Source organism: Medicago truncatula, chromosome 8 (genome assembly GCF_003473485.1).
Source record: "Medicago truncatula cultivar Jemalong A17 chromosome 8, MtrunA17r5.0-ANR, whole genome shotgun sequence".
Lineage (NCBI taxonomy): Eukaryota > Viridiplantae > Streptophyta > Magnoliopsida > Fabales > Fabaceae > Medicago > Medicago truncatula.
The window spans coordinates 953,833-965,694 of record NC_053049.1 but is presented as its reverse complement, the minus strand read 5'-3'; the positions used below and the strand labels follow the sequence as shown (position 1 = coordinate 965,694).

Below are 11,862 nucleotides of genomic sequence, written 5' to 3'. Positions count from 1 at the left end.
ATGTGAGTAGTATGTGCCCTACAATTTTCACAAACAACAAATCTAAACATTCAGCTTTTGTATTAAGTTTTATAAAAATCGAGTAGTAAATCTATGAGACAATATTAAATTAAATGATAATAACAAAGAAAACCAAAAATAATAACAACTGACAGCATTTTGGGCGGATATAAAACAATGATATTTTTTTATATAATATGGTATGTTTCTTTTTTACACTAATTTTTAAACTAATCTTTCCTAGGTAATCCTTCACTTCATCAGGAAGATTCTCCAAATAAATCTTTTCGAATTTCAGGATCTTCAGCTTGCTCATCAGTCATGGAAGGTGGTGCTCCGGTGACGGGAGCAGTGATTTAAGGTGATCCGGTGATGGAAGGTGATCCAGTGACGGGAGCAGTGATGGAAGGTGCCCCAGCGACAGGATCAGTGATGGAAGGTGATCCGGCGACAGCGAGATTTTTTGAGACGGCTGTAAATCTGGATCTCCAGTGTTGTTGGGATTCTTAGGAGGCGAATCATCGGAATCGGCGACGGAGGAATTGCGATCCCTTTTTTTTATTGGGAAGAAGTGAGAGAAGTGGCCGGGTTAACATTTGTTTTTTTTATTGGAATGATTTTGACGGTTATGGTAATTTAATAATCATAATAAAGGTTTATATACAGTAATATGTGGTAGTTCAACTTGTGTTTGTTTGTTGCCTAATAGAGTAATAACAAAACTCAGTATTCGGATCGATGACATGGATGGTTGGACGAACATGATTACTTAACTGCAATTATATCAATGGCTGTGATTTGTTGTATTTGGATCACGAGGATCGATGATGTAGCAGATTTCCTTTTTTCTTGTTAAATGCAATTATATCGATGGTAGTTCAACTTGTGTTTGTTTGTAGCGTAGGGAAATAACAAAACTCAGCACGCGGATCGATGAGCTGGACGATTGGACGAACAGAATTAGTTAAAGGCAATTCTATCAATGACTGTAATTTGTTGTATGCGGATCACGAGGATTGATGATGTGCAAATTTCCTTTTTTTTTTTTGCTGTTTCTTGTTATGGTGCGCAATGATACCACGTCGCTTTCTCTTTCAAAACAAACAAATTTGGAATGAATATTACTGGTAATGGAATAATTCAAATTTAATTAAAATACGATTAATGGAATAATTATTTAAATGTCAAAGAGATCAAATAATTGATATATGTCAGAAAGTAAAAATACGTTTCGATAAAAGTATAACTTTTGAAAATAATTTAATTCGATTAGGTAGTAACCATTAATTTTTAAAATGATTTAAGTTAATATGCTTTTGTTTCTATTTTCAAATGTAAATTTTATAGTAATATAGTAATAATAACGCATAATAGTGTTTATTCAAAAAATAAACCAAATAATGTTAGACATTTCTTACTTTTTATTTTCGTAATAATGATATTAATGATGTTAGACAAATTATTTTTTTGACAAAATGATATGAAACAATTTTCACAATAAACACTCACAACTACAATTTTCACAAACAAGAAATCTTAACATTCAGCTTTTGCATTGAGTTTTATAAAAATCGAATAAATCATTATGAGACAATATTAAATTAAATGATAATAACAAAGAAAACAAAAAATAATAACAACTCACAGCATTTTGGGCGGATATAAAACAGTGGATTTTTTTTTATATAATATGGTATGTTTCTTTTTTACACTAATCTTTCTGAGGTAAAATATATGCGAACAATGTTGTACACAATTGACCAAATGTAAATGGTTCCTATATGAAAAAGAAGAAAAGAAAAAATAAACAATAAAAATTAGTTCAACGTTATTAAGAAATGTCGATACCACTTTGAGATGGAACAAGATAGGTATAATATCTATTTGAATAAACCATCAATTTAATCGCTAAAATATACTCTCTCTCGAATCTCATGCCAAGGCCAACCCTGCAATGAATCTCATATTTAAATTCTAAATGTTTAAAGTGTATGTTTCGATGGTGACATTGCAATTTTTTTTTTTTAACAAATTAAAATGAAATATATAAACAGCGGTGAATCACCCCACACAAGGCGTGCATAAGGAGAAATACCTGCAAATATTTACAAAGTCACAGTTCCACAAATAAAAGCACCTACCAACAACAGTAAGACATTGTAATTTTGTCGAAGTTATAAATTGTAGTTTTCCTATTTAGTAATCATGAAATCTCAGGGATAGAGATCATACTGATCAACAACAAAGCAATCATAGGAGTATTTATGTGGGTGACACTCATAAAAATTCATAGTAGAATGAGTAGATTGTTAAAAGAATAATCAAAATGGTACAATGTATGTCATATATAGAGATTAGTTGGTGTAACTAACTCTAACCAAACTATTTACTCTAGTTAACCTAACAACTAACTATAGTGTAATACTATGATTATCGTCGTAATTCTGACAATTTCACCGTTAGTTTAAATATGCATTAATCAAGTATCGTACCGCCATCGATAGAGAAGCATAAGCAAGTCTATTTCTACGACAAATATCCGCATCTCCAAAAGGGTTGCCTCTTTATTTACAAACAGCTGGGGCAATAATCAAGGGCAAATTTCCTAAATTTCGTGTAGATGATAATTTACAATGTTTTTTAGTCATTGAAAAAAATTATATATGATAATTAGATGTGTAAGGAGATAATTTAAAAAATGTAAGTGAATTTTTCTACCTGCAGCACAACACCCCAACACAAGGCCTTGAAGATGATGAGGAACTCTCATCAATTTAACTACCAACCATCCAAGAGCTGCTCCAATTATAAATGTGAGAAGGACATTCAATGGCATAAACCACCTACATAATTCATGAAACATAAATAACTTTCTAATCCAATAATTATATGGAATTTGTTTAGAGAAAATGTTGCATAAATACAATCTATATTAAAGAAAAAAAAAGGGGGGGTTATGTTAGTCTACTTTTTTTTAAACAAAAGTTATGTTAGTGGCTAATTATCATTATCATAGTATCATGTATTTTTCTCTACATAAATGCCAAAAACACTTTCTTTTTAACATTCACTTCTTTTACGTTATTGAGTGAAATTCATGTGGGTCTCATCTCACCATTTTATGTGGAATCATTTTTAAAATGTGAGAGTCATGTGAATTTCACTCAATAATAAAATGAGTTTTAAAGTGACCGTTAGAAAGAGTGTATTCATATCATCCTTCTCTGCTCTTTTCTAAGAATTTTTTTTTTTTTTTTGAAGAAGCTAAATTAGCCCATCTAAATTGACATTTTCTAAGAACTATTTTGAAATCTTAAACTTTATTTTATCCAACATGTGGTAAAGCAACTCTTCTCACTTGCATTTTCTCTTCAAACACCGTGAAAATATCAAAATACCCTCATTGGTAGTTAACTACCACTCACTCCCCAACTGCATTTGTCGAGCGGCAGATAAATGGCGTGGAGGTATTTTAGTACTTTTGCAGTGTTTGGGAGCAAATATGGAAATAAGAAGAGAAAAATCCAAATGTTGTTCTGCATTGGATAGATATAATGGGCTTCTCTGTAAACTGTTTATATTGTTCATCTTTAGACTATGGAACGGAAACATAAATACACCCCCACTTCCATCCTCACTCACTCACTCACTCTTATTTATAGCCTTTCAAAATAATAAACTTATTTATAGCCTCTCAAAAAAGAATAACCTTATTTATAAGTGAAGGAAAGCAAAAAATATTACATATAAAAAAACAAATAAAAACAAGTGTATGTCATGCAACAATCCTAAGCTACTCGTCATTTTAAACACATGCAACTTCCAATTGTATCACATGCAACAAGGTTAGGTGTCATCTTATACAACAAAACCAATATGTCAAATATGAAACCATGATAACGCGAATTTGATCATTGTTTAGGTCCGTATAACGGGTAAATGCCGAATTGGCAAATCCGATAAAAAATGCTGATCCAAAGAGGGACAAATTTAAAAGAAAAAAATTATATAAAAAGTAGATTTTTGTGGCTTTTAAAAAACTTTAAGGTAAAAATTGCTTTAAAACAAAACAAAAAAAAAAAGTACATGATGTGAGTGATCGATATGTAATTATGTATCAGGTAGTCTGTCTCTTTCAATCCGTCTCATTTATTTACTTTATTTTTAACTATCAACTATATCTAATGTCCCTTTTGGAAAATATCATAATCTCCATTGAAAAGCTCTATAGCACTCCAATGATGTGAGTGATCAAGTGGTATGAATTAATGGAAGAAAGAGATGAAATGAAACTTACAGTATTCAAGTTTTTCCTTGCAGTCTCTCTACTGAGTATATCAAAACGATCAAGTGCAAGGAATGTTCCAAGAACAGTGATCAATAGTACCTTAAGAACAGGCATCAATGCAACAATAAAAAGCTTCAAGAACTCCATTTTGTATTTCTATCCAAAAAATACAAACCTGTTACATGAAACAAGTTCAATTAAATAAACATCAAATAACATGTTTAATCAAAATTATAATTTATTTATTTTAATCTTCTACATGTTAGTCATTCCTTCATAAATAAAATAAAAATTTAACTTACACATCCTTGGGAAAAAAGAAAAAAAAAAACTTAACTCAACCAGCTAGAATGAAAAATGAAGAAATGTTGATTACCTGATGAAGATCTGTTTTCAAAGGGACTAATTGTTGATGATTAATTGTTGAGAATTGAGAAATTCTTATGTTTTTATATATGCATATATAGCGCACTATATAAAAAGTACACGACGAAATCAAATTGGCTACCAGACTAGTGTATACTAGAAGAGTTTATTTTATATGCACCTATAAAAGTTTTACGTATGTGTCTTATGATATGCTGTCTCTTCATAAATGAGTTCAAAATATATTAATTTTTAATATTTCATTAACACATTATTAGATGTATAATTTTTTTATGTATATAAATTAAGGAAAATGTTAATTGGTACTTTTGAGACATTAGTTAAGAAAATCAAATAGGAGTATAGTATAATTATCTTAGAATTTATGTAGTCAAAGTTTAAAAAGTGTAAAAAAATATGTTTTCAATGCAATTTTTTTGTTTTTGTTTCCTTAACTAATGTCCCGGGAATACAAGTTAACAAGATCCACTTAAAAGAATACAAGAACTATTTTTGTTCTAAATGAAAGTTGATTAAGTTAATAAGGAATTGACTCATATTGCACAGACACACCGCTTCAATGTGTGTTTTGCTGGTGTACTGTTATTTTAGTAGGTGTTCGGCAAGTTGTTTCTTTTAAGTGTTGTTCTATGACTCTTGAAGCGAGTTAAGATCATCTCCATTTAATTTTTTTCATTTCTACCATTTCAAAAAATATAGACACAAAAAATCTTGAAAATAATTAATGCTAGTAAGACCTATTTAATAATATGACCAGGGGCGGAGTCAGAAAAAAATGTCAGGGTGGGCCACTAAAATTAACTATTGAAAAATTGTTTAAAGTCTCACAAATTAGACCTATAATTGAATTATTTAAATTTTTCGGTTGGACCACTACACCAATTTGCAGAAATTTGGATCAACCGAAACCTAAAACTGACATAAATTTGTATAAAATCTCACAAAATAGACCTATAATTGAATTATTTAAATTTTCGGGTGGGCCACTACACCACTTTATAGGAATTTGGATCAACCAAAACATAAAACTGATACAAAATTGCATAAAATATCGCAAATTAGACCTATAATCGTTGATTTTTTAATTTTTCCGGGTGGGCCGTGGCCCACCTCACGCCATGAAGGGCTCCGCCACTGAATATGACCCACCACTCATTGTATGTGTCTATAAGAAATTGAGAAAAATTTAAATGGAGAGGATTTTCACTCCTCCTAAGCGTGTCTTAAGCTTCTAAATCTAAATCTAACACATCCTTGCATTACTGCTTTCTTTAAACGCCGATTGTTCAATCATGAAATGTATGGACTTCTTTGGTTGTTTATGTGAATTTGTGCATTGTGTAAATTAATTGGAAGCAATGTATGCATGTACAAGCAAGAAACACTTCATGTGTAAATGTCCATCACATGCGACAATCCACTTTCGTGTGCGACAAAGATATGAATTGCTGATGATTTGAACTTATTTTTTTTTATGCAGCCACAGAAGCTTATACATGTGTTGCAGAATCAATATTTCCGGTACTAACTTATTTGAAATGATTATGTCTGATTATATTTTTCTAAACTTCATGGTAAATTTGATGATATTAATTTTCGAATTTATGAGGCTGTTCTCTGTTTTTAATTCACAAACTGCAGATAAAGGTCGAAGACTTCTTTTGGCACCTTTTCTCGGATGATGCTATAAATTTTCTTGAGTCTTATCGTAAAAGATGCAGCGATAAAGGTTGCTGCATGAAACTCTTAAACCTATACATTTTAATTTCCAGTTTTTTCTAGTCTTGTTTGCTTTCCTCGCTGTCATCTAATATATTTCCTAGGAATGAATGAATAGTAATAACTGAAGTCTTTTCCCATGATTTTATCTTCCTTTCAACATGTTTCCTTTCCGGGGAGAAAAATCGGGTGGCTGCCATGAGGTCCAGAAATATCGAGTTTATAGGAACAGGTTATTGCTACGACTTTCGATTATCAGTGCAATCTTTTGCATCAATTCATATTCTTCTTTTTTATGTTTTTCTTTCTTTCTAGGAATGAAGTTATTGCATTGAGTACATGAAATATATGAAGTTTTAAAAAGTTGTATTATATTGACATGTATTTGTTACTTCATCCAGTCATTTGGTTATACAGACATCACAAGAAGTCAGTGACGTACCTTATGCAGATTACTTTCTTGTCGAGGTACAAAACTTCTTGAGACATTGAATCATTAGGCATAAAATACTCCATTGTTCCTTATGCTTCAGTGTTAAACCGATTCAATTATCCAATGGCATCAAAATTTTGGGGATGGTTATTGGTATCAATTGGTTCTATTCTCTTTGTTGGTTACTTCTTTCTTGCTCTTTTTTCAAAGCTTCTTCCTCCTTCCAACAACCCTTTCATCTCTTCCTTCCAAAATGACTGGTAACATAACTCACTTTTCTATAAGCTATTTATTTCTGTAGCAAAAGATAAAATTAAGTTTATTTTGTTTTTGTATAAGCTTCTATAAGTTGTTGTCATAAGTTATCTTTGAGAACTTATGAGTTTATCTACTTAAGGCATGTTTGGATTGACTTATTTGAGTTTATTTAGTGACATAAGTTTTGTGAGATTTTTTGGGAGAACATATGAAATTGTAAGGGTTTATTCCTCAAATTTATGAAATAGCAATTTAGTACCTTAAATTGAATAATGTAGGTAAGTTTGGTCGTTTAGTCAAATTTAACACAGATTTTAAATGTCATATGAAAATGAAAGTACTATGTTTTATTTGAGGATAAGCTAAACTATGAAGAAGCATTTAAATGGTTTGTTAGTGAATATGATTTATGATTTATGATAGGATGCTTAACTTATCTTCATCACATTTGGAAAGAACTTACTTATATACTGTCAGAGAAACAACCATGGCTATTGCTTCTTTTCTCGCTAGCCCTGCAGGACCAGCATTCGTCTAACCAACTTAAGGATCCGATTTTGTTCAAATTTTCTGTTGCATCCTGCTTTAGTATATGTGTTATACATGACTGATTGTTTGTAAAGATCATTGATGTTTGTCTTACCTTAGAATCTTGGATGTGGGCTACCTTCAGTTTTCATGTCATGTACTATTTCTATTGTAAGTAGTTATGTATATGAACTTAGTCCTTTTAGAATAAAGGTGTGTTTGGGTAAGCAATTGAATAAAACACTTTCAATAAGTTATTTTGTGAGTTTAGATCTTTAGATGGTTAAACTGCTTGTGGTGGGATCTTTAGATCTTCAGAAGGTTTCACAAGGGGTTGCTTTGCTCAGAACCTCTCCACAGACTCAGCTTTCGTAGCTGAGATTTTTGGTGCCATTTCTAGCTATCGAAATAGCTCAAAGCAAGAACTGGAAAAACATCTGGCTGGAAACGGATTCCTTACTTCTGGTGTTAGCCTTCAAAAACCCTATTTTGATTCCTTGGGCTCTAAGAAATAGATGGTTAAACTGCATGGAGATTACAAAGAGTATGAACTTTATGGTGTCTCACATTTATAGGGAAGGCAATGTCTGTGCTGATGCCCTAGCTAATATAGGCTTAAATATTGTTGGTTTTTTTTTGTGGCAAGATGCAACTAACATTGTTAGACAGGATGCTATTAAAAATATGTTGGGAATGCCCAATTATAGGTTCACCACCTTTTGAAAAGGTTTGGGGTATATCCCACTTTTCTTCCTTTTGTATGCTTTCTTTTTAGTTGAATGAATTTGGGTAGTGCACTTTGCACTACTCTTTGTTTATCAACATGTTAAAGTCTTTCTATGGACTTAAGCAAGTCAATGACATTGAAACCATCAACCGTAAGCTGACATATACATTTCTTTCTTTTGGCAATTCTCAGTCCAAGTATGATTACTTTCGGTTGTCAACAAACATGGACAATCAATTTATTTCAGTCTTAGAAACATGATACATATAGAGTACACTTATAGCTGAAAACATGGCTTTATATCAAAAGTGCATTCACTTGTTGAATTCACAACTTGAAGGGCTCCAAGGAAGATTTTCCATTAAGGCCTTCTGCATAAAAATGCGCCAAGAAATCTTTTATGGTAATGTCTTTGTAGATTGGTGGGTTTTCTTCTGAAAGCAGCTCCTTAATAGGACCATAAACCTTTGATGTACCTTCAATTGGGTCACGAGAATCCAGAAAGAAGCTCGCTACAGAAATTCTCGGGCCTATGTTTTGTGATAAGACTCGGTGAAAAACACTTACAAACTTGTCATTTGTGATAAGCTGCAAGAGTGTATAAAAAAATGATAAAACTATTACCACAAACTTTCAATGATTTTGTTTTTAGAAATGGTTTCTAGCCAACAATTGCAGTTCACTATAATCACTTTCTAAGACTCAAGTTTTTGATACACAAATACATATGGTTAAATAATATGGTAAAATGACATGTGAATGTGATTACTATTGATAATCTTGCACTCAATTCCTTAAGTAGATATAACATATATGGATGGATTTTGCAGATTTTGAATTGGCAATCTCTTTTTTTTTTTGGCCTTTTTATATAGTTTTGTTATTATATTGCAAGTATGAATTGTTAACGATAAAATTATTATTAGAGCATAGTTGTAAATCTTATGGCATAGAAGGGGAATAGTTTCTACAAGCCTTACTCAGTTTTTATATAATTATCAAGAGTTCAATCAAAATAATAGAACCTTTTACTGAATATTGTTTTGAATCTTATGGCAGCCATTACAAAAAAAAAAAAAAAAAAAAAAAAAAGTGGTATTCGCTCAAGCAATGATAAACTTCATTCTTCAAGACTAGGCTAACTAATCATAGAAGCGAATATTTACCTGTAGAAGATCTCCTATGTTTACAACAAGAGCTCCATGTATCGGAGGAATGTTGACCCATTTATCTTCATGAAGAACTTGTAGACCACCAAGTTGGTCTTGTAGAAGTAATGTCATGAAAGTGCTATCAGTATGCTTGGTCGAGCCCATAGTTAATTCAGGTTCAGGGCATGGTGGATAGAAGTGACCCAAAGTAAATAGTCCTTCGGCACAACCAAACTCTTTAAGGTAAGAAGGGTTAAATCCTAGTGCCTCTGATAACAACTCAAAGATTTTGAAACCCAAATTCTTTATTTTTTGTGAATATTCAATCACAATATCTCTGCAAGTATGCAATCAATCCATCAGTGACTATAATAATTCAAATGTACATGATTTGTTACTGAAATGCACTTTTTATCATGATTGCATGTCATGTGATGTAACAATTCTGAAATCTAGAAAACTTGAGTGTTACATGATAAATCAAAGGTTAAATAGAAAAACATCAATGTTAAATCTCTCAAATTTAAAAACCAGTTTTTTATCACTCATTTTTTTTGGGTCTTAATTTTGCAGTTTCCATGGGAATGGAGCCTTGAAAATCTTAGTTCAAATAAGATGTAGGTAAAATTTGGTCAACAATTGTTGTAGTTAGGATTCAAATGAAGGTTATCTTGAATGATTCATCCTTAACTTAAAATCATTTACCATTTGAGTCTAATGAGTATTCTTTCTTCATTTTCAAAAATGTAAAGATCGTGTTCCTAAACTCAATTCTATCGTAGCCGTGCTCACATGTCCGATGGATCCAAACCTCATAAGCTACCACCAATGGAGTTTAGGGACCATGACCCATGCTTATCATAAAAGTTATCATCTATCTACTTTTTAAGATTAGAAACATATATAACCCATAAATAAATGCCTAGATATACAAATAAATTTGATTATGATTTTGAGAGTGAGAATCCAAATTAATATTGAGTTCATTACCTGCATATTGGTGGCACTTCATCTGGTTTGAATGAATGAGGAGCAATAGCAAAACCAAATGTATCTCTCCAATTAGCAGGTTTTCCACTAAACAAGAGTACATTAGAGTAATACATAACTTTTTTGTTCAAATCCCGCGTATAAAAATCTTTTCTTACATTAGCATCTTGTTCGTGAAACTTACTAATTCCATCAATCATTTCATCCAAGACATTAATGGGAATTTCATGATTAATTATCTGAAAAAATCCCCACTCATGGCATGCACTTTGAATTTGGCCAATTACCTCTACACGTCGAGCTGGATTGTTGTGTATGTCTTTGAGGTCTATGATGGGAATACTCAACTTGGACTCACTAGCTGAGTCTTCGGAGATTTCCATCTTCCCAGTATGGAACATGCGTGGAATTTTCGACACCCCAGACTCCACCAAACCTTTGACACCTACTTTTGAATCATCAAAAGCTTTCACTTCAGCTTCTCTATCATAAGTGGAATTAGTGGTTTCCTCTAATTGGTTTGTGTTTTTCACCACCATGTTGAGAGGGAGAAACAACACCAGAATGGAAGTGTATTATGACTCTAACAAAGCATGGAATTACTACCTATAGAATTGGACAGGAGAGAACATTAAAATAGACTGGGCAAAGAAGACCAATGTATTAAAATTACACAAATAGTAAAGAAATAAATGTGATTGTTTTGTCTCTGTTGCACCAACCAAGGTAATTATAAAAATATCATTCAATTAATTTAGTCTTTCAATTACTAATAAAAATTAGTACACAACTAAATAAATAAGTGTGATTGTTTTGTCTGTTTTGCACCAACCAAGGTGACCAATTATAAAAACATCACTAAGTTAAATTGGTCTTTCAATTACTAATAATAATTACACAACTTTTCAATTTTATACTATAAATAAGTTAGACAACTTTGGATTTGGAATATAAATAGAACATCTTAAAATGAGGACCCAATTCATTTAACACGTAATAAACAATATAATAATGTGATTAAGACAAAATACTCCATGGGTACTTTAATTGACTCTAATTATGTGTCCTCGTGAATTTAGTTCAGTTGGTAGAACAATGCATAATATATAGAAGATCTGAGGTTCAAATTACCCCGACCACCACCAAAAATGACTCTAACCATGTTATATTCATCCAATATATCTAGTCATAATATCACTGTTTAATTGAATAGGTCACAAACAATTAGTTACAGATCATTAATGCATGTGGGCTACCTTCAGTTCTCATGTCATGTACTATTTCTATTAACCGCAGTTATATATATGAACTTAGACCTTTTAGAATAAAGGGTAAACAATTTAGTCTAAATTATTCTATGAGTTAATTAATTAAGGATCAT

General features: G+C 31.6%; 1 protein-coding gene and 1 long non-coding RNA gene across 2 annotated transcripts; both read right to left on the bottom strand.

Annotated features, from left to right (window-relative positions):
* Nucleotides 1-2,220: 2,220 nt before the first annotated feature.
* Nucleotides 2,221-4,782, bottom strand: LOC25500057 (uncharacterized). Its single transcript, XR_005643671.1, has 3 exons — nt 4,665-4,782; nt 4,298-4,463; nt 2,221-2,843 (listed from the first exon to the last, which is right to left on the bottom strand). It is a non-coding gene; the product is annotated as an uncharacterized lncRNA (long non-coding RNA).
* Nucleotides 4,783-8,471: 3,689 nt separating this feature from the next.
* Nucleotides 8,472-11,143, bottom strand: LOC25500056 (1-aminocyclopropane-1-carboxylate oxidase homolog 12). Its single transcript, XM_013588373.3, has 3 exons — nt 10,482-11,143; nt 9,507-9,828; nt 8,472-8,928 (listed from the first exon to the last, which is right to left on the bottom strand). The coding sequence occupies exons 1-3, from the start codon at nt 11,018-11,020 to the stop codon at nt 8,668-8,670; spliced, it is 1,122 nt and encodes a 373-aa protein (XP_013443827.1). The 5' UTR covers nt 11,021-11,143; the 3' UTR covers nt 8,472-8,667.
* Between the last annotated feature and the right edge of the window lie 719 nt (nt 11,144-11,862).